General features: G+C 38.2%; 1 protein-coding gene across 2 annotated transcripts in view; it reads right to left on the bottom strand.

Moving 5' to 3' along the window:
- The window catches only part of LOC126248532 (probable cytochrome P450 CYP44), a 256,791-nt gene that overhangs the window by 116,964 nt on the left and 116,326 nt on the right, over positions 1-23,501 (bottom strand). For both annotated transcript variants that reach the window (XM_049949589.1, XM_049949590.1), the window contains exon 6: positions 2,859-3,033. In XM_049949589.1, coding sequence (XP_049805546.1) covers positions 2,859-3,033 — 175 coding nt within the window. The remainder of the gene's footprint in view (positions 1-2,858; positions 3,034-23,501) is intronic.

Here is a 23,501-nt window from a genome sequence, read left to right as displayed (position 1 = left end):
CTTGTGAAATAGTGGGATAGTGTGCTCAGGCCTGTGGTGATTACTTTTGAATAAAGACTTTAACTATACACACAGTGTTCTTTCATACCTTTTCTTCTGAACATTCCTCATATACATACCACTGACAGGTGTTTTTGCACAATACATGTGTAATGTAAGTGAGAACAGGTACAGAATATGGGGCTCGCAGCACAACACATCAAATAAAAGCAGAATTTGTAATAAAACAGCTTGAGAAAAATTCATTTAGCCCTCTGTAAAGCATAAAAACCAGCTTTGTACAGGCAGTACCATTGGCCCTGACACTCATACAAGCCCAACACATGAGCCACTAGCACAATCAATTGTTGGATCTGAATGCAGGGCTGCCAGTCTGTCTCATCCACTTCCAACTAGCGCTCTGTTGGCTGCTATTGTTTTTGTCTATATAGAGCACTGAAATACTGGACTCACTTTTACACTACTGACTCTCATTTGGATAAATGATTCTGGGTGGACTGTAATGCTGTTCATAACTATTGTGTGCTTGCTTCTTAGACTCAACTTGGACAGTGCTGCAGAAGTATTTATTTCCTTACTTGTGACTTCATGAACCATATTCTCGAATTTGTGTCTGAGCTTTGTCAGTATTTAATCTATAGGGGTCATAAACCAGGACATACTGCAAAAGTTTCTCATACCTGAGCAAATTATCATCATAAGCAAGTATGGTCTCACCCTTCGGACATAAACAATGCAATAGCATTGCATTACACAGGTAACAGATCTTAATTTGGGGATCACTCTTGTGCTTGCTGTTGTGCTTAAGACAACACAGCATCATTTAGTTATCTATGTTAACTGTGTCTTTTATACACTCATGTTCAGAAAAAAAAAAACACCTTGAATGACCAGAGATGGGATGTTCATGTTCACAGGTCATTTACATTAGTATGTTCTGCAGAAATGATTAGCATTTCAGTCATCTTGGTTCAGCATGTGTTCTGTTGCCTAGTAGACACAGGGTTCGCCATGGGCCCTGCTAATTTTTTCCATGCATGATGGCATCAGCACGGATAAGGCATGAATAGCGTCATGTGGTATAGCCATCCATGCTTCACTGACCTAGTTCCAAAGTTCATCTGTGGTGGTTGGCAACAGGTCACAGAGCTGCACCCATCATTTCATCATGTCCCACACATTTTTGATTGGTGAGAAGTCTGGTGATCTGGTGTGCCAGAGCAAAAGGCTGACATCCTGTGACACCAATAGGAAATGTGTTCATGCAGTGGGTGTGCATTGTCTTGATGAAAATGGCATCTGGGGTGTTGTGCAGAAGGGGTATGGCTATGGGCCATAAGATGACATTCACATAGGTCACATTGGCCACAATGCGCTCCACATGCACCAACTGTGATTTGTGGTTCTACCCAATAGCACCTCACACCTTAAGGCCTTGAGCTGGTGCTGTATGTCTTGTGTGAAAGCAGTCATTATGATGCTGTTCCCCCTGTGTATGGCAAACCAAAATGTGGGCACCATTTTCAAACAAACAGAATCTGAATTCATCTGAGAACACTATCTGTTACCATTCCTGTTCCCCAGTGATGTCATTTGATATATCATTGCCATCTAGCATTTTTCTGCACATTTGTCAAAGGTAGACAGAGAAGTGGATGATGCACATATAACCCATGCTGTAGCAAATAACAACAAACTGTCACCCCTGATAGTGTATGATGTGTTTCCCCAGAGCTGAGGATGATACAGATCTGTCCTGCAATGCCATTTATATAAGGTGTCGATCTTCTTGGGGGGTGGTCTGGGTGGTGCAACCAGACCCATCTCGTCATATTCTATGGCCTTCCGTGAACCATTCTGCATGCACCCGTTACACTGCTGAAACACTTCATTCCACATGAGCAGCAATTTACTGGACAGATATATCACATTCTCTTGAGCCAATAATGCACGCTGTTTCTCACTGATTCAACAGTACGGTTCGCACATACATCTGCAAGGCATCCTACACATCTACTCAAGTCACACTGATCCATTACCTTCTGTTTATAGCAACAACAAGAGCCACAGGCATATTTTACTGGCAGGTGGTGGTGTGCTGTGATTTGATGTTGACCTTGAACCTGTGGGTTGATGCGGTTCAAATGATAATCATTCCTGCAGAACATACTAATGTGCACATCCTGTGACTATGAATATGCTATATCTACTCGTTCAAGGTGTTCTGTTTTCTTTCTGAACATAAGTGTATAACTTAATAGTGGGAAAATAAATCCCTGCCAGTGCAGACAAAAACTATCTTCTTGACTACTTGTGATTCTGTAAGAGTGGGCTGGACTCTGTAACCTACTATATTCTGAAACCACATTGATTTTATGATAGTTTACACTTGCACTTCAACAGTTATGTTACAATGTTCTTTGCACAGCAGGATCATCAGCAATGGAAATGATTGAAGTAAATAACACAAGACTATCATCTTTTAAAAAGTTATTTTCAAGCTCTCAGACAGTAAGAAAACACACAATGATACACAGAATGACTCAGTCCCAAGCAAATTTCAAACAATATCTGCCAGAAACAACTACAGTTGAGCCTATAGCAGCTACATTTGTATATTAGTGTCCATCATAAAAGGGGTATCAAAATAAGGATTAAAAGATAAGAAACTATGTTATATATAACTAGAAAGTATTCAATCATTATTACAAAGACAAAGGATAAAGTGAAACTTAAAACAGTATTCATTCACCTAAACCTCAGAGAAATGTTGTAAACACATATATTTGTAAATTTTAATCAGTAGTGTTGTGATATAGTGCAGCACATAAATGCTGCAATCAAAGTAAATAACTTACTGTACTCAGTCCATCAGTAAATAAAGAAAATGTGACAATTATGATATCATCTCTGCTCAGGGTGTCTTTTGAAAGTAATCGCATAATAAATTGATATTTTTCTTCCACCCTGTTCTCCATTTCAAGTAATGTTTTCACTTTATTGATGGTTTCTTCAACATATTTCTCTGTTGTCCTGAAATAATAAAATTACCAATTACATTATGGCTAAATTGTTAATTGATAAACTATAGAGATTAACAGAAAGAAAAGTGTTGTGACTCGCCAATCTTTCAAAGTGCCGCCACGCAGTTACGAGCGTCCTCTACATGTGGCGCTGTCTGCCAGCCATGCAGCAGCAGTGCCACCTAAGCAGCCAGCCAGCCAGCGACAGCTAGACTCAGACTCAGTTATGATATGACTGTTAAAGTGTACACACATCTTACTCTGATTACTTGATCTGTGACTTTCATGTATTGCATCTTCCTTGAAATATATTTGTTCAACTTGAAGTTATAACAACTGGCGAAGAGGTAGTGATTTTTCTTTTCCATCGTTGACCCACATGTTTCCATGGCTACTATAGAGCAACTCTTGCAAGGTCTCATGGAACAGCAAATGCTTGTCACAAATGCGATTCGTGATTTCGTCGCGGCATCAAATGTCTCTCATCGTTGTCTCTACCTCCTTTTCCTCCTTACGACGAGATGGCGGAAGACTGGTCTGATTATGAAAGACGTCTTCAACAGCACTTCTTGGCATTTCATGTCACGGACGAACAAACATGTAAGTCTCTGTTCCTTTCATGGATTTCACCTCAAATGTATCGGTTGTTGTCGCAATTGGCTCCTTTGAAAGATACTGCGTCTTTGTCCTTTGCTGAAATGTGCTCACTTCTGTCCATCTATTTTCAAAAGCAAACGCATGTGGTAGCCTCTCGTGTTGCCTTTTATCGTTGTCAAAAACAACCGAATCAGTTCTATCGTGCTTGGGCTGCTGAACTTCATGGCCTCAGTAGAAAGTGTCAGTTTGTTACTGAAGTTCACAAAGAATCCTACGTCGATTCCATGGTACGGGACGCTATTATCCGAATGGCGACTGACAAAGAAGTTAGGCAACGTGCCCTTCAGTTGGAAAATCTGACTCTAGATGAAGTCCTATCCATCGCTCAGTCTTTTGAAATTTCTCACGCCGCTGGAGTGCAAATAGAGGCATGGGGCGACGTCGGGGAAATACAACCTCTGTGCGATGTTGACGAAGTGTGTGGCATGTCCCTGCTGGCCAACGTGACCACAGTACACTCCCAAGTGTAGCCTTGGCCTAACCGTAAACAAACCTCTAAGAAACTGCAGCAAAACTCATGGCAACTTCCTTCATGTCTGCGGTCTTTTACGAAACATTCACGAGAAGATTGTCCGCAACGTTGGGCCGTGTGTCACAAATGCAAAAAAAAGGGCCATGCGTCATCCATTTGCAAATTCGACTGCATACATGATGTTCATGAACATGATGCTGATTCTGATTCTGTGTTGTCTGTCAATTGTACTTCTTCCCTTTCAGGGAAGTTATTCCTCACTGTCCAAATACTTGGTTGAGATGTTCGCATGCAGGTGGATACTGGTTCTGCTGCCACTATCATCAATTCTCAGACTTATCTTCAGTTGGGTTCTCCAGTCCTGTCACCTGTCACTAGGCAATTACGGACTTACAATAAACAGAAGATTTCTCTCTTGGGACAATTTGATGCTGAGGTATCTTACAAATCTGTCGTTCGCACTGTTCCCATATTTGTGGTCGAGCATAGAAACGGGGAGAATCTTTTTGTTTTCAATGCCTTTCACGTTTTTGGGTTCTCCATAGATGACTCTGTCAATATCGTCTCTGATGCTATTCCTTATGCTCAATTGGATTCCTTGTCGATGACATTTTCGTCCATTTTTTCTCCCGGGTTAGGCCGTGCAAACAACTTTGAAGCTCATATCACGCTCAAACCCACTGCTTGGCGTAAGTTTTTTCGGGCTCGGCCCATTAACTTGCACCATGAACATCGAATGAAAAGTAGCACATTGTTTTACTCAAGTTGAGCTTGAATGGGCTATCTGTATTCATTACTTAGGAGAAGAAGAACTTCTCAGCCGAGATCACTATAAACAACTTTATTGTAGATAACCAGTTTCAGTAAAACTAAGTTACCATCTACAGATCTTCATAAAGGTTATTACAAACAACTTGTGTCAGCTAAACACTAAATTTTTCCATTGAATTTGCAGATGCATAAAATTTGAAATGAGCGATCAGTTTGCAAGTCAAAATTAAAATTACTATGTACATCAAAATTCGCCAAAACATCATTCCAATAACACAACACATCATGCCTATCAGAGCAGCTCAAGACAGTTAGTCTTCTGGCACCCTCGTAGGCATGACATGTTATGTTATGGGAACGATGTTTTGACGAATTGTGATGTACATAGTAATTTTAATTTTGACATGCCAACTCATTGCTCATTTCATGTTTTATGTACCTGGAAATTCAATGGAAACATTTAGTGTGCAGCTGACAAAAGATGTTTGTAATAACCTCCATGAAGCCCAGCTAAGAAGCTCTTCTTCTCATAAGAAAAATGGCACACCACAAAAATTCGCACCATCAAAATCAAAGGTGAATTCCTTGGGAGTTACAAACCATGCAGGATGTTCAGCTAGGTATCCATTGTTAAAGAATGCATATAGAATCAAATGGATGTAACATAGTGATGAGACTTGATGGAATGTAATGGCATGCAACTGAATGTGAAACAGTCTGTCACAGAGCTTACTGTGCAAATTGGTGTCCTTTAAGATGTAGGTGCAAATAGTGTGATAATATGTTTTATAGGTGTGGAAAAAAACCAACACCTAGAAACTGAATTTGTCCAATTGTTCCAGGTGGTATGAATTGCCATGTCACACACTTTTCCGGGGGGATAGTTTGCTCTTAAGGTGTATGATTTTTATATGCAGACCAGATGATCAAGCAAAAGCAGGTTATTTTGGCCAGCTGTTGGGCAAAAGCAGTACCCATACCAGAGTTATAGTTCTCTTACATCCATTTCACCGCCCTTACAAGATCATACACATGAGGAAGAATCATAGGGGACAGAGCATCTCCAACTTCTCAAACTTCTCACAGCACAATAAATTACTTTCCAGCCAATTTACTATCCAGATTTTGTCAGCATAATTGTACATGAATGCATTCAGGCATTGATGTTAATTGATCTTGATACAACTCTCTTAGTACCTCTAATTTCCAGAGTTCCTTTCACATGCATTTCCTCCTGACTGATCAGAGTTGAAAACAAATTCCTTACTGAACACTGGGATAAGCTTGTTTCTATCATCTACAAATTTTCAGGCTGATACCACAGTTTGCTGTACATCGTCAAGTTGATGCTTCATTTGAAATTTCATTATATTACGTCTCCCAATTCTGTAGCACTGTTTGAAGTAATACAACCATCTACTGCTTCCCTTGAAATCATTGTAATCTATGTCAAGTGCAATTTGATGTGCATAGCATAGTAGGTCACTATCGTGGACATCATGCAAAATGTATCAAGTCTCCTTGACATGCACCTTGCCCTCCCTTGAATATCCATAGTTTTTGTTATGCACTACACTGTCATACTGCTGTGAAGTTATTCAAAATCTGTTCATAATTGTGTTTCTACTATGCTGTGGATGATCTTCCATGTACATAATTATGTGTAGTACCTGCTCCATGGACCATAATTGTTCTTTACTACATTTCATTGGAGATGGGATTTATGGCTCCCTGTCCAACAAGGGTGATGAACTATATGGCTCAACACCTATTTCAGTATCATTTCACTTGTTAAGTTTGTACCAATATTATTGTACTCCTCATCTTCACTTTCCACACCGTCAGTTGTATACGACACCACACATTGTGAATTGTGGTTTATTTCTCTCATAATGTACATAACAAAGCAGCCAATATTTTGGTTGCATATTAGTTAATATGTGGCATGTTGAATGCTGTTAACATCTTTGGCCTTTTGCAACCTCATACGCAAGTAAGTATTGGATAAATTGGTCTGATCCTAGATGTCTGGCTTGTCCATCTTCCCGTGGGTTAGGGAAAGCAGCAGGGTTGTAACTGTCCGTACCGTAGTTCCAATTCCTGCCTGAAGAGATGACCCAATCAGAATGGCCATTGTTCTAGCATGATTTAATATGTTTCATTTGCAAAATGTCTGCCTTGATGCCACCTACTCTTATCTAGATCTCTCCTCACAGATGCCATCCAGCTGCAGCAAAGGACATCTGGCACACTAGCCAATATCAGGAGTCTTGTTGCCCCAGGAAGACAGCCATCAATTCCTTGGTATACATAGAGAGCTATTACCACAGGTATCAGAAGTATGAGCCCTGTGTTTTCAGGGGGCTAAACTGAAAGGGTACATAATGAAACCACCATGTCATATTAGCTATGGCATTGGTTTTGACGAACAAATAAAAGCTTACACAGGTACTGTGCACAGATGATCTTTAACTTTGCAAGCAGCAGGCACCATTTACACATTTACATCTGCATCTGTACTCTGCAAACCATTGTGAGGTGCATGGAAGAGGGTAGGTCCCATTGTACCAGAGATTAGAGTTTCTTCCTGTTCCATTCATGTATGGAGCGTGGAAAGAGTAACTGTTTGAATGCCACTGTGCATGCAGTAATTATTCTAATCGTATTCTCACAATCCCTGTGAGAGTGATAAATAACTGTTTGTTGTATATTCCTAGAATAATCATTTAAGCCTGTTCTTGAAACTTGGTTAACAGACTTTCTCAAGATAATTTACATCGCTCTTCCAAGAGTCTTGCAGTTCAGTTCTTTCAGTACCTCTGTGACACTCTCCCATGGATTAAACAAACTTGTGGCCCTTCATGCTATCCTTCTCTGTATAATTTCAATATTCCTTGTTAGTCCTATCTGGTATGGGTCCCACACACTTGAGCAATTTGCTAGAACCATTTGAAAAAGTTATTTGTAAGTTATCTCCTCTGTAGATTGATTGCACTTCCAAAGTGTTCTGCTAATAAACTGAAAACTACTACCCGCTTTATCCACAACTGAACCTATGTGATCATTCCATTTCACATCCCTACAAAGTGTTACATGCAGGTATTTGTATGAGTTGGCTGATTCCAACAGTGACTCACTGATATTGTAATCATAGGATACTACATTTTTTTTTCATTTTATGAATTGCACAGATTTACCTTTCTGAACATTTAAAGCAATTTGCCAATCTTAAGGTGTTCTTTCCCAGTCAGTCCACACTACAGAAAAATTTGGAAACTGAAGGTCAAACCCAGAAGGGGACCACAAATAACTTCACCCAAAAAAGGTGGTAAATGAAAGAACATTCCAATAAAGGAAGGCAGAAACTATGGAATAGCCAGGTCAACATCAAAGGCTGCCACCATGAGCAAGAGGACAAGAGAAGAAAGGATAGTCAGTGGTGAGAGATTGCAGCACAGGAAGGGAAGGAGGTACTCCAACAGTCTGGGGTCCCATGCTCGCCATGCACATATTCATGAAGGAGTTGAGAGCCTTCTGATGGTCTCTTTCTTTGGTCTCCCCCCCCCCCCCCCTCCCCCCTCTCCCCGCCCAATCTACTTTACTGCTTTCCTCTTTGTTCTTAACTGCACTATTCATTCCATTTCTCATGCATATTCCTCTCAACCTGTTTTTCTACCGCTATACTCTGCAAATGACTGAAGTGCATGACTGAGTGTATGTCCCATTACACCACATATTAGGGCTTCTTTCCCTTCCATTTGGATATGGAGCATGGGAAGAATTTCTGCTTAAAACTTCTGTTTGTGCACTAATAAGTCTAATATTCTCTTTGCAGTCCATACATGAACAATGTATGGGATGCATCAGAAAGTTTCTAGATTCCTCAATTGGACTGGCTTTTGAACATTTATACATAGGTTTCCATGGGATAAGGGAGACCTATCTTCAGGCATCTGCCAGTTTAGAGTTTACTGCATTTCCTTTACAGTCTACCTTGGGTGAAACAGACTTGTGACCAATTATGTTATGAAGCAAGTTGACACAGTGAATGAGGTGGTGCAGTGGTTAGCACACTGGGCTCACATCCAGGACAACGATGGTTTAAACCTACACCCAGCCATCCAGATTTAGGTTTTCTGCAATTTCCCTAAATTGCTCCAGGCAAATGCCAGGATGGTTCCTTTGAAAGCTGATTTCCTTCCCCACCCTTGACACAATCCGAGCTTGTGCTCCATTGCTAATGACCTTTATGTCGATGGGATATAAATCCAATCTTCTTTCCTTTCTTTACTAATCATGTTGCCCTTCTTTGTATATGTTCAATGTCCCCATTTAGTTGTATCTGATAGAAGTCCCACACACATGAACAATAATGTAGGGTGGGTTGCATCTTATCAAGATGTGACTGAATTTTTTAATAGCCCTTTTGAGACAGTAATTTGTTATAGATAACTGCCTCAATTGTAAACAGTCCTATATTACTATTAACACTGTGTGGCAGATCATTAACACACAACATGAACAGCAAGGACGCCAACACACTTCCTGGGACTTGCTCTAAATTACTTCTAGGTCTGTCAACTATGTGAGCTTGGAATTATGTAGGTTAAGGGAGGAAAAAGAGACTGGGAACTGGGAAAAGGTAGCAAGCAAAGGGCGAAAAAGGGAAACAGTTGAAAAAATGCCAGAAATTCAATCAGTAAATCAGTTTGGCTTGCTATCTGAAGTGGAGGAAGGGCCTCATCTAGATGTAGTTGAAAGTAGGTTGAATCAGAATATTAGCTTAAAGAAAAAAGACAGGTCGGGATCAAACCAGAATAGGAGAAGAAGAATTCTGCTTATAGGCAGCAGTCATGGAAGGGGTGTGGGCCAGCAGCTTCAGAAGATATTAGGTGCAGGGTACCAGGTCACAAGTTTTATGAAACCAAGTGCTAGCCTTAGCCAGGTGACAGAAAACTTAGGTCAGCTATGCAGGGATTTTGAGAAGGAAGATCAGGTAATTATAGTTGGGGGAGCAGGAAACAGCCTGGCTATGAATCCAAGATACAGTATTAGGAGTGACCTGGATAAAATAGGAGCAGAAACAGCACACAAACGTGGGGTTTGTGGAGGTCTTTCAGCACCATGATCAGCCCTGGGTAAACACTGCTGTAAGGCATGTTAACACTGAGCTGAACAGGATGCTCCAGACACCGGCAAAATCTCATGTAAGTGTTGTTCCAGTAAATGCTATTGGTAGGTGGGGATACACTACACATGGCCTGCACCTGAATAGGATGGGAAAAAGTAAGTTAGCTACTCTATTAGCAGAAACTGTAAGGGGGTCCACAGTCACACAAGGGGTGATCCCTGTGGTTAATGGGTCCAGGCAGACAGGTTTTTTAGGTTAAAGCCAAAGTCCAGACAGATGACAATCAAGATAAATAGAACAAAAGAAACTTCACGTACAGTTAATTGGGGTAAATCTAAGGGCAGTATCAACATACTTCATCAAAATATCAAGGGAATAAAAAATAATGTAGATGAGCTATCAGTGTGCTTAGATGATCTCAAAAATAAGAATGAGATTGATATAATCTGTCTATCTGAACACCATGTAACTGTGGGCATGGATAGTGTCAGTATAAGTTGGTATAACTTAGAATCTTACACTTGTAGATCTAGGATGGATAAAGGAGGAGCTGCCATTTTCATAAAACAAGGGTATAAATGCAAAATTGTAGAAGTAAGCAAATTTTGTGTTGATCAGCACTTTGAGGTTGTGCATGTGAACTTCAGCTAGATAATGTAGTATTGATATATGCAACAGTGTACAGGTGCCCATTAGGAGACTGGGAGCTGTTCATAAAAAAGTTTGACTCCCTATTATGCTGTCTGTCAGACAAAAATCTGTGGTGAGTTCAATGTAAACTTTCTAAGTAATTCTGATAGGAAAAGTGAACTAGAAGTGTTATTAACAACATATAACTTAGAATCAGTGATCAATTTCCCTACATGTATAGCTCAGGACAGTAGCATGCTAACAGATAATGTATTTGTACAGAAAGAGGATGTAAAACAAACACGTGCTTTCCCTGTGGTAAATGGATTGTCAGACCATGATGCACAACTGATTAACTTACAAAACCTAACAGGGTGTGCAGCACAGAAACCATTAAGTAAAAGTGTGAGGTCGCTCAACCCCGTATCTATACAGCACTTCAGAGAAAGCTTAAGAAATGTTAATTGGGGAGATGTATATAATGAGCCAAATGCTAATGATAAGTGCAAAACATTTCTTGATAAATTTATATCCCTCTTTGCACATTGTTTCCCAAAGAAAATTACTAGTGTAACACCACACACTTTTCAAAGAAACCTTGGATTACTACAGGTATTAAAGTGTCTTCAGAAAGAAAAGAAAACTGTATGAGACAGCAAGAACTAGTAAATATCCAGAAGTAGTTTTACACTATAAAAATTATTGTAACATACTAAGAAAAGTTGTAATGAAATCAAGAAATATGTATGTTAGAGAAGAAATTAACAACTCCGGCAATAAAATCAAATCAATATGGAATGTTGTTAGAAGGGAGACAGGAAAAGTAACCACTGGGGTAGGTAGTATTACTGTTAAAGAGAACGAGACCAACCTAACAACAGTACACAAGTAGCTAATGTATTTAACAATCATTTCTTAAGTGTAGGAGAAAAAATTGGTGAGAACAGTTCAAAAGAAAAAGCTAGGCAGTACATGGAAGAGTCTGTTTTGAAAAAATTTAGTCAGATTAAGTTTCACCTAACAACCTCTTGTGAAATAAGTAAAATTATTTTTAAAAGATTGGGAATTCTTACAACAGCCTCACAATACACCTACTCACTAATGAAATTTGTTCTCAACAACATGGACCAGTTTAAAAACAACAGTGATATTCACAATTATAATACCAGAAAAAAGAAAGACTTACACTATCCTTTGCTCGACTTATCTTTGGTACAGAAAGGGGTAAAATATGCTGCTATAAAAATTTTTGACAAATTACTAGATGAAATAAAGGGTCTGACAGACAGCAGTAATAGCTTCAAAAATAAATTGAAATCATATCTCCTTGACAACTCCTTCTATACCATAGATGAATTCTTGAATAGGAATAAATAAATCTATAAATATAGTATGTGCATTTTGTGCCATTTAAGGGAATGGGGTAAATAATAGAAATATTAATCTTTAACTCTATTTCATATGTGCATTTCTTGTGCACTTGACTCGTTCCACATCATAACGGCTACTGTACCATGCAATTGATTAATGGAACATGCAACTAACTAACTAACTAACTAACTAACTTTCCACCCAAATAACATACTGTGTCCTCCCTGTCAAGAAGTCCTGAATCCAATCACAAATTTTGTTTAATACCCCAATTCGTACTTCAATTAATAAGCGTTGAGTGGTAGCGAATCAAGTGGTCTTCAGAAGTCAAGAAATATTGCGTATACCTGCCACATAAGAAATGTGCAAGTTGAGTTTCACATGTCTGATGTTTTCCAAGTCAGTGCTGGTTGACATGGAGGAGCACATTCTGTTTGAGGTACCTTATTATGTTTTAGCTCACAATATGTTCAAAGAATCTACTATGGATAGAGGTCAATGATATTGGTCAGTAGTTTTGGGGGTCACTTCTGGTACCCTTCTTGTAAAGGTGTGTGACCCATGTTTATGTCCAGTTACTGGGCACACTCTTTTCTTTGAACAATCTATCATATATTATGGTTAAAATGGGAGCTAATTCGGCTGCAGATTCTATGCAGAATTTTCCATGGATTCCACTGGGCCCTAAGGCTTTTATTTAATTTTAGCCAATTAAGTTGTTTCTCAAAGTCACTGATACTAACATCTATATCACAGGTGGGCAACAGATGGCCTGTAGGCTGGATCCAGTCCTCAATTATGTTCAGTCTGCCCCATGGAACAAATTCACAAAGTTCTACATCTACATCTACATTTACATGATTACTCTGCTATTCACAACAAAGTGCCTGGCAGAGGGTTCAATGAACCACCTTCATGCTGTCTCTCTACCGTTCCACTCTCGAATGGCATGCGGGAAAAACAAGCACTTAAATTTTTCCGTGCGAGCCCTGATTTCTCTTATTTTATCATGATGATCATTTCTCCCTGTGTAGGTGGGTGCCAACAGAATGTTTTTGCAGTTGGAGGAGAAAACTGGTGATTGAAATTTCATGAGAAAATCCCGTCGCAATGAAAAACACCTTTGTTTTAATGATTGCCACTCCAATTCACATATCATGTCTGTGACACTATCTCCCCTATTTTGTGATAATACAAAACGAGCTGACCTTCTTTGTACTTTTTTGATATCATCCATCAGTCCCGCCTGATGCGGATCCCACACTGCACAGCAGTACTCCAGAATAGGGTGGACAAGCATAGTGTAAGCAGTCTCTTTGGTAGACCTGTTGCACCTTCTAAGTGTTCTGCCAATGAATCGCAGTCTTTGGTTTGCTGTACCCACAATATTATCTATCTGATTGTTCTAATTTAGGTTATTTGTAATTGTAATTCCTAAGTATTTAGTTGAATTTACAGCTCCCAGGTTTGTGTGACTTATCGCGTAATCGAAATTTAGCTGATTTCTTTTAGTACTCATGTGAATAACTTCGCACTTTTCTCTATTCAGGGTCAACTGCCACTATTTGTCAACTAGGACTGCTTATCCTAATGCCATAATTTGTTTCTACATTCCTTCTTGTATTAACATTAGTAAATAATTCTTGTCCATTGTGTAAGTATTAGAACCTGCAACTGTTGCAACGGAAGATAATTTATACTGAATTAGATGCAACCAATTGCTTTTATCGGCATTTATTTTTCCATGATGACAATGCAGGACACCTGGCAACCCATCTTCAGATGTTTACATTTATTTGAGTGTCTTGAACATTGTTTCCTTACTAACAGCACTGCAGAATTTTGCAACAGAATTTTTTTACAACAGATATTGTAAAAACGTCGTACTTAAAGATAAAATGTTATTGATGCCTAAATAAATGTAAACAACTCACAATTAGGTGAACAAGCTTAAGTAAGTATGTCAATCAGGCCCATCGGTCACAAAAGGTTGTCCATGCCTGATCTATATCATTTATCTTTGTAGTGGTGTGGGAATTAAACGGAGTTAGTACAGCCAGATTTTCCACTGTAAAGGAACATTAGAGAGCATAGTTCAGCACTTCTTCTTTTGCTTTGGTACGTTCAGGTTCAATTCATTTGTCAACCATGAGTGTCTGGGAACCAACTTCTAGGTCGCTGACAGCCTTTAAGTATAACGAGCGTTTCTGTTAGTTTTGGGAGGGGTAATTTGATAAAAGTCTGCCTTGGTAGCTTTTGAAGGCTTCACCAACTGCCCTTTTGACACCCAAACATGTTTCATTTACCATCTCTCCATATGTAGACCTATGCTTTGTATTACACCTATGGTGCTGGAGTCACTGTTTCTTTATAAGTTTCTTTACAGTGACTACATACCATCGAGGATCCTGATCCATCACTATGAACTGTTCTAAATACGTATCTATACAGTGCTTGGTGAACTAATTTTCTAAAAGCAAGCCACAGTTTCTCTACATGTCCCAATCCAGGGCTGAAGTTTGTAAAGGGACAGCCTCCTATAGCATTGCTTTTCTTCCACAGAAGTTATCGATACCAAAAATACTTTCTACATTTTAAACAGGTTAATATTATCTCAGCTGTTTTTCTAAAAGAATTTCCTATGATTTTGTATACAATGTGGTATATTTCAGGCTAAAATGTATAAAAAGAAATCACTTTATTTTCATTGTTACAATCGATATGTACTAGCTCTATATGTACAGCTAAAATTTCTCTTCTTTTAGAAACATTTGAAATTATGAAATATTCAGCAAACTTAAAATTCCTATTATTAAATGCACAATCTGAATCTAATTATTAAATTTATTTCTGGATTCATTTACAAAATAATAATAGAAAATAATAGAAAGTCATTTGTCAAGAAAGCTTGTAAACTCTTTGGAGTAATGTTAGTACTGCAGAATGGGGTAGTAGTGGGCACGCCTCTGATGTGATCAGACATGTTTCTATGTTTGGCAATAATAATGTAATTTTTGATTTTCAAGTGGAAATTGTAAAGACAGTGTAATATAGAAAATTGTGATAGAATAAAAAATTACAGAAACAGAAATTATGGAGCAGGCTTACTTCAGCATTATCATGTCATTTGGAACCTACAATGTCAAAAGTTTCAGCCTCAAGAATCAATTCCTAGATGTCAAGAACTGGCGCCAACTATGAGAAAATAAGATAAGTAAAAATTTTTATTGTAAATCTTACTACTCTTGAAGCTTATTAAAAGAGTTTATTTTGAAGAGTAACAATCAACAAATGATGTGAGGGAAGGTTAATTTACAAGTTCCTCATATAGATATGACACTAACGTCTCTATCTATTATGAATGAAAAAACACATAACACTAGTGTAAAGCTATACAGTTGTAGACAATGGACTAATATTCCACAGTTGTAGACACTATGTAATATTCCACAATTGTAGAATATCACACCATGGTCATGTGGTTTATCATACAGAATGTATAAAATATTCCACCAAGAACCAACAGAACAGTCTTCCTCTAGTTTGGCCGGCCGAAGTGGCCGCGCGGTTCTGGCGCTGCAGTCTGGAACCGCGAGACCGCTACGGTCGCAGGTTCGAATCCTGCCTCGGGCATGGATGTGTGTGATGTCCTTAGGTTAGTTAGGTTTAACTAGTTCTAAGTTCTAGGGGACTAATGACCTCAGCAGTTGAGTCCCATAGTGCTCAGAGCCGTTTGAACCATTTTTTTTCCTCTAGTTTACTGAACATGTAAATCTTTCTACTTGTTTTAGTTGACCTTCGTATTCTGATAATAATTATTGCCAGAACTGCCTCATGGTTAATAATATCAATTTCACCGAAAGAGACCTGGTGTATTTGTTTCCCCTATAAATGAGTGGGCTTCATATCTTTACTTCTCACTCTGTCTCCTTATTATCTCTGGAATGAAGCTGGCACAGTCATTACCAATGTCCTTTCATTGACCTCACACTCTCTCTCATGCCTCTCCCTTTATCTTTGTCTTCCTGCATCCTCAAAACTGGTGAGTCCCTTTCAACCTGAGGTCTGCATGACCTGCACCACCTCCCCAACCTTCTCAGACCTATCTCTCTATCTTTCCTGAGAAAGAAATAATGGTTCTGAATGCTATGAATAGTTGTTTCTACTTTCAATAGGTTTTGGCAGTGCTGGCATTTTGCCTCCTGACATTAAGGACTGTATCCATTCTCTCTCCATGTAATTCAATAAATATAACATCCTTCACGCTGAAGTACATACTTATGTTGGAGCAACATGTAATGATTTGATGTTACAAGACAGTACTCAACTCCCAATGACTCAGAAATATCTTCAGCAGTGAACAGTTCAGGGTATCCAATGTACAACTTCATCTCCCAGTACAAATTTTACAAACCATGTTTGGGATGTTCTAAGTACGCACTGTTCACAGGTCTTCTACGGAGAGTGTTGTCATAATGAAGGTGATTGATTTGCATCTGTGATCAAAGTATTACATACAAGAAGAAGGGCACCATATTTCACCCAGAGGACCAATTATAAGACTAACACAGCACACTACATTTCACCAGAATCCTCCACACTGTCAGCAAAAGAGTCAGAAGCTACCATTGCAAATAAAAATTAATCTGCTGTAAAACTTAATCATGAACATCCTGCATCTTCACTAAGTAGACAGCAAGAAAAAACAGGAACAAATATCTGACTAATTTTCCTGACTGTAGTAGCAATGCAACCAAAAACAAATTGAAATCATTCACCACTGAACAGAATGAATGCTTCTAAATATTAGAATGCTGTAGAGACTAAAAATTGGCTTTTAAATAAAGATCCATTACATTTATTTGCCCATACACTGCATGTATTGCATACAGGCAAATATTTATACAGCACTTTGTTGGTGGGCTCTTAATTTGGATTTAGTAAAGGGTTTTCTACCGAGAAAGTTGTATTTCATCTCACAAATGAAATTCTTACAGAGCTTAAAAAAAAAGTCTGACTGCATCTTCTGCAGCTTCTTGAGAGGCTTTTATTGTGGTCATCATATGGACAAAATGAAAATAAAGGGAATGACTTCCTGTAGGATATTAATGGATATCCCCCCCCCACACACACACACACTTTTTTTTCATGACAAAACACTTCTCACTGTAATACATCAAAGACCTTTGCAGACTACACAACAAAAACAAATGTAAACTAAGAATGGTGGAACATCAAATATGGCATTTGGTCCTTAGCCTACAGCTGTTTAAATGAAAATTTAGAATCTAATTGTGCTGATGGTGTACCCTGCAGGATTTTCTTCCATAGTACTGAATATTAATAATGAGTTATCAGCAGATATAAAATTTGACATTAATAAATTACAAGCATTTGGGAATAGCCCTCCTCAACAAAATAACTGAATCACAAATGAGAGTTTTAGTTTATGTAGAGGAAGTAGTACAATATACACTTCCGGCCATTGAAATTGCAACACCAGGAGGATAGAAAATAATGAACTTTTACTTATCGTGCATACGCAGCACAGTAGGAAGCATACACAGTTAAATTTGTAGGTAATATGGGGGAGTAAAAGGTGCAAAATTTAGTACACAGAGTTTAAAATCCATGCCTACATTGGATATTGATAACAATACAAAGACACTGCATCTGTGTATGACAACTGCAGCCTGTGATGGTGGGGGGGGGGGGGGGGGAGGAATGGGGGAGAGGGGTGGGGGGACTGGCACTGGCATATCACATGAGCCTTCCTAATACACGGAGCTAGGTCATCCAGTCATTATTCTATTATGCTGTGTGCCATCTGAAGTTCTTAGGTTATCAGAATCGTGATGTGACAAGAGCAACTTTGGTTAGCTTCTGTACTGTCTTGGTTTCATTATTGGTTTACATTCAGTGCACAATTTATGATGACTGTTTCTCTATTTACAGTTTATACTTTTGCGTCGGACATGGACAGAAAAGTGGCAATGGGATGTTCCGCTATCATGCAGTCTGCATCACATTCGCACCCAGTTCTGGTACTATGGATCTAAAGTTTTTGGAACTTTGTCAGCTACAGCTGTCACTGCAGTAGCAGCAACAGCAAAAGCATCAGGAAAAACAAAAAATGCATCAAGAACAGGATACAATCCTCCTACAGCTCTTGTCTCAACAGCAGCAACAATATCAGTTTGTGGTCACAGCTACAGCACTGCCATTCGCCTGCTTTGACCAAGCTTCAGAGAAATTGAAGGTAAACCTCCAACATTTTGAACTGCATTGTCTTGCTTATAGCATTACCAGTAAGCACCAAAATGCTTTACCCCTCTCTTCTAGCTGCTATTTTGTAACACTATTATCAATATTACCTATACTTATCTAACTTCTTTGTCTGCATTTACTTAATGTGACTTTTGTATTACTAAGCTCTTTGATGTGAGATCTATGTAAACATTTCATTCATTATTTACATCATTGCAATTATCTATGGATGTAAATTTAAGAGTTATGTTCTATAAAAGGATGGAAATGTTAAAACTTTACATGTAGTTCTGGTTCATGCATAGGAAACTTAGGACTGTAATCATGTAGAACATGGAGGGACTTCCCCCATAACAAAACTGACTTGGTAGCAAAAGGCTCCTTTGAGGCACAAGTTAGTCGGTGACCAGCATGCAAAGTGTCCACACCTTGTGCACTGAATGAGACAAGAAGAGCAGTAAGATTATTCAGTATAGCCTTGGATGTGGAAGCAATTTGGATTATTATTCATGAAATAAATTGGTTAGCTCTGTACTATGAAAATTCAATACTAAAAAGAGAATTTCCAGAGCTTATTATACAGCAAGAGCCATGAATATTTCTTCTGCCTTTTTTGAGTAGTCACAGGACCAAAGCCATCACCTTCATCTCAAATAATCAGCAGAGTACTGTATAAATGCATGGAGCAGTTGTGTGGTTTCTTATCCAGTAATAAGTTTGTGCTCTTTAAACTTTGTGTTGAGCATCCATATTTTATCCTTAGTCACTTACCTAGGCAGTGTCTTATTCCAGGTGATGTGATACTCCCGAGTATACTATTTTATTGAATTGAAAAGTAATTGAGTTCTATGACATTTAATAATGTTTGTGCAGTAGTAGATTTCTTTACTAGTCAATGAATTTCATTTTTGAATTTCACAGAAGCATAATTAAAGTTTCACTGAAATATAATTGTCAAAGCAAAGATCTGAAGTGCTTTGCTTAAATGTTGTTCTTATTGAAGTATCAGTGTGGTATCAAAATTGTGATCATTCAGGGCAGTTACTGGCTAGTAAACGTGAAGGGCCAGAGTAAGGAATACTACTGTGCAGGTTTGTAATAATGTTTATATTTTCATGTGTTAGTAGTTGAAAGTGTTTTTTGTATTGTGTTGAACCAAAACATGGTAGCTTTGACCTTAGTGTAGTTTCTGGGGCCCCAAGCTAGTTGTTGAGCCACTTTTGATCCCATATTACCATAACAGTACTCATGAAATACAATTATCAATTTATGACAGTTGTGTGATTTAGTAAATAACTGGCTACAACTATCCAAACTATACTAGATTCAGGGACCACAAGTTTTGTTTATGCTGTAGCTAGTACAAAGAAGTGAATGCTCCTTGAGAAAACAAACAGCCAATAGTAATCACAACAGAGAATATATGTATCTGAAAATGATTTCAATGACAGTATTTCCCAAAAATTAAGATGATAAAAGAATGTAATGGTCAAGTTAATACTACTCCATCATCAGCAGTTCTTTATGTGTAATGAGCATTAGCTTCCCTGCTCTGTTATACGTATAGTAGGTATTACTCAGAGTCAGTTATTGACAAAAAGTTTAATATTACTTCTGTATTGATCCTGTCAGATAACTGGTGCAGGGCACATTCCCACCTGTTAACCAAGCAAAAATGCTTACTATTTTTTTTTGGGCATCAGTCTAACAAGGGAGTGGTCCAATTTCACATGTCAAAATGTACTCTGAAATTTTTCAAACAAGAAGCATACACTGAAAGAAAGGCACTATTAAAAACTTAAGCTGCTAAGGTGCATTACATGTATTTAAAAAATGCTGAATTTACTCATTTCTGCTGCATGAAGAACTGCTTATAACAGTGGTTTGTACAGCTAACCCCACCTAATGTGTGATACAGCAAATAAGGAGACACAGCCACAACATGGAAATGTAGTGCCACATAGTGCAACGTCCAAAGTGCACACATGCGAATTTTGAGCACTTAAACCATACCTAAAACATCTCAAATCATAGATTTTTTGAAAACTTGCAATTCATATTGACAGCTAAACTGTTGTAGATGTAATTTTTAGACTAGCAGAGGACAGAAAATCAAGGCAGTGCGTATTACTTTACAGACAACTTCCATCAACTGGGACTCTAATTTGTTCACATGAAACATTTGATAACAGTTCCTGTAGTTTTCATGATAATTTTTGAATAATGTATATTTTACTCACAATCAAACAGTTCTGTGTTTAGTCCCTGTATTTACCAAAAAAATGTGAATAGGCTATTGGATGATGCAAATGAACATTTTTCTTACATCAAGCACTCCTAACATATATATATATATATATATATATATATATATATATATATATATATATATATATATATATATATATATATGCGTTGAGGCACTTCACAGTCATTGCAAGTTTCATTTAGACAGAACTGGAATGGAGTAATAAACTGTTGTGGGCACAGTTCTATATATTATGCTGTGTACCGAGCATACTCGATTAAATTCAGAGAATGTGGTGATGCAAACTGACAATGCTAAAATAACTGAAGTTTAAGAATACTGTTCCGCTAATAAACCTGAAATGACAAAGAGCTGTCATAAATTATACAGTCTGACAATTTTCTGAAAAATGCTTTACACTGTCAAAAAATTTCTGTCCCAAGAGGCTGAACCACACTATTACTTCCAGATGGAATGCAAATTACACTAACACTCTTTTCGTCATCCTCCTACAGACAAAGGTGTCATTATGTCCTGGCCAAGAGTCCAATAAAAGCAATGAATTATTTTCTGCAGATGATAAGAAGACATTTTGGATGCAATACTGAATATTATTCTCTCCCATTTTTCCAAATTTTGCTACGTTGATTACAAGATTTTTTCAACTAAACAGCCCTTTTTCTAAATTTTTGGTCCTAGATTGCCTTGAGGTTCCTGAAGGCAGATGATATAAAACAGTGTAAACGGTAATCCAGTAATACTTATTGTTGGCATTGTTTCACACGAATGTGGAAAAGCATTCATCAACTGCACAAGTGACTGTCTTTTTTTCTGCTTGAAATGATAAAGCATGATTTGCACACAGTTCTTGCATGACATCTGACTGACTGTCTTTATACACAGCATTTTAGGACATAATAAGAAGCTTTGTCTTCACGTCAGCTACTAATGTCTCTGAAGTATCATTTATTAATGGCGTCTCCTCTACATATTTATTTGAGTAAAGTTCATAGTTTTGTGACTTCCTTCGCAGTATAATTTTCTGAATCTGTTTAACCAGGTCGAAGAAGCCTGAAAATCAGTAATGTTCATCTCACTTGCAAGTCATAGTGCCCTGTCTCTTGGATCTCCCTCAGGAATGGTGCATTGACTCTCGTGAGCAGTTCTAATTCTGACAAGTAGTTTTTCTTCACATTTTTTTTAAATGTCATTTTGGCACATATCTCATACTTCATGTAGTTCTTTCTTCCATTTATAAAACTCATGTCACAGCCATTTCTTTGTCACTGAAAACTATTACTATACATGTTTTCATTGGGCTAGGTAGGTGCTGTACTTTTGTCCTGGACTTTAATTAACAAAACAACCATTGTTTGAACCACAATTCATGGAATCATCACAGTCATTACCTGTTTCTTCTAACGTTTCCACAATTTCTAATGAAATATCAAAATCATTCGAATGAATGTCCAAGAAATTAACTAATAAGTAGCATATATGTAGGTCTTCGGGAGAAGTAGGTGATGTCGATTCCTAACATATTTTTTATATTTCATCTTTGCAAGGTTTAAAACATTAATTGAATTCCACTTTACTGTGAAACTCTACAACTTGCACAAAGACAGATGCTATTAGCAAGCATATATGAAGAAAGCACAAAGAAAATCAATTTAGTTTTATCTCCATTGTTAAAACTTAGTGATATCACAAAAGCAACTGCTAATTAGGTGATATTAAATAAGTTGCATATTTGAATGAATAGTAACTGTGAACAACTGTGTCAGAGAACCTACCAACATAAACTGAAACTTACTTTACAAATTATGATCGCATTGTGCCATGTTATCTGTTTACATATGTGCTGACAACCAAAAATATGCACCTGCCACATTATTCATGCACTGTCTGCTACAGCTACAATAGGCTGCAGCATATTTTGCATGTATTCCTGAAGACGTGCATTTAATGCTACAAAACTAGTTGTTTCATAAATAAAGATTTATCATAGACCTGAAGCAGCCTTGTTGACCATGGTAGCTACAGTACAGATGTTCATTTCACCAGCAACCTGGTGAGCTACAAATTTGGCAATTTTCAACATAAAAAAAAAAATAAATAAATAAAAAAATAAAAAAAAAAACTTTCCGCATGTCTTAGCAGCTAAAATTTTGACATAGTGTTTCCTTTGATGTGTTCTTCTCATATAAAAAATTTCGTGACAGGTTTCGACATGTAATAGAAAGGCAGCACAGTGTCTGCAGCAGTGAGCATTGTTTGTCAGTAATTATAACTATGAAATTAATTTTCACCCAGCTGTCAACTTGGCTTCCTGTTGGCCCTGATACAGACTTCATTCGCCAGGAAATGATTTGTTTCGTGTTCCCTCAGCACCTGCAACAAACCCTGGACAAATTTCTGCTGACAGCACACGAATTAGCCACCGTGTAAGCCCATGAACCATTTCTGTGCAAAGTTTTGTCAGCAGCGCACTTAACTAAACAAATACGTACACCTGGTGTTTTGCACCTATTTTGTGATGTGTGACAGCCTCAGTGCCACAAACAGCTTCTTAACACTGTCCACTGATGACTCTGAATCCCGGGTCATCATCCCATCCATGCTCCAATCCCGCATCCTCTGGCTATTTCATACCTCACTCTGGGGGGACTTTTTGTCATTGCAACAGCATTGAGCACCCTTTCCACTTAGTTTCCAACACAAGGGCTGAGGAGATAGTCAGGATGTTTAAGGCTCAAACACGTTAGGTCTTGCTGATGACATTAACCAAGGAAGTGCTCCACAGTTTCCTCACCAGGTGCTGGTCCACCCCCATGAATGGGCCCACTCTGGCCAAAATCTTGCTAGGGAGCAGGCTTCAAACGCTGCTAGATGTTTGCATCCTGTGCAACATGCCCAGCCAAAGTACAAGTC

The sequence above is a fragment of the Schistocerca nitens genome, chromosome 3 (genome assembly GCF_023898315.1).
Source record: "Schistocerca nitens isolate TAMUIC-IGC-003100 chromosome 3, iqSchNite1.1, whole genome shotgun sequence".
Lineage (NCBI taxonomy): Eukaryota > Metazoa > Arthropoda > Insecta > Orthoptera > Acrididae > Schistocerca > Schistocerca nitens.
Note: the sequence above shows the minus strand (reverse complement) of the source record. Positions and strands in the feature narration are given on the sequence as shown.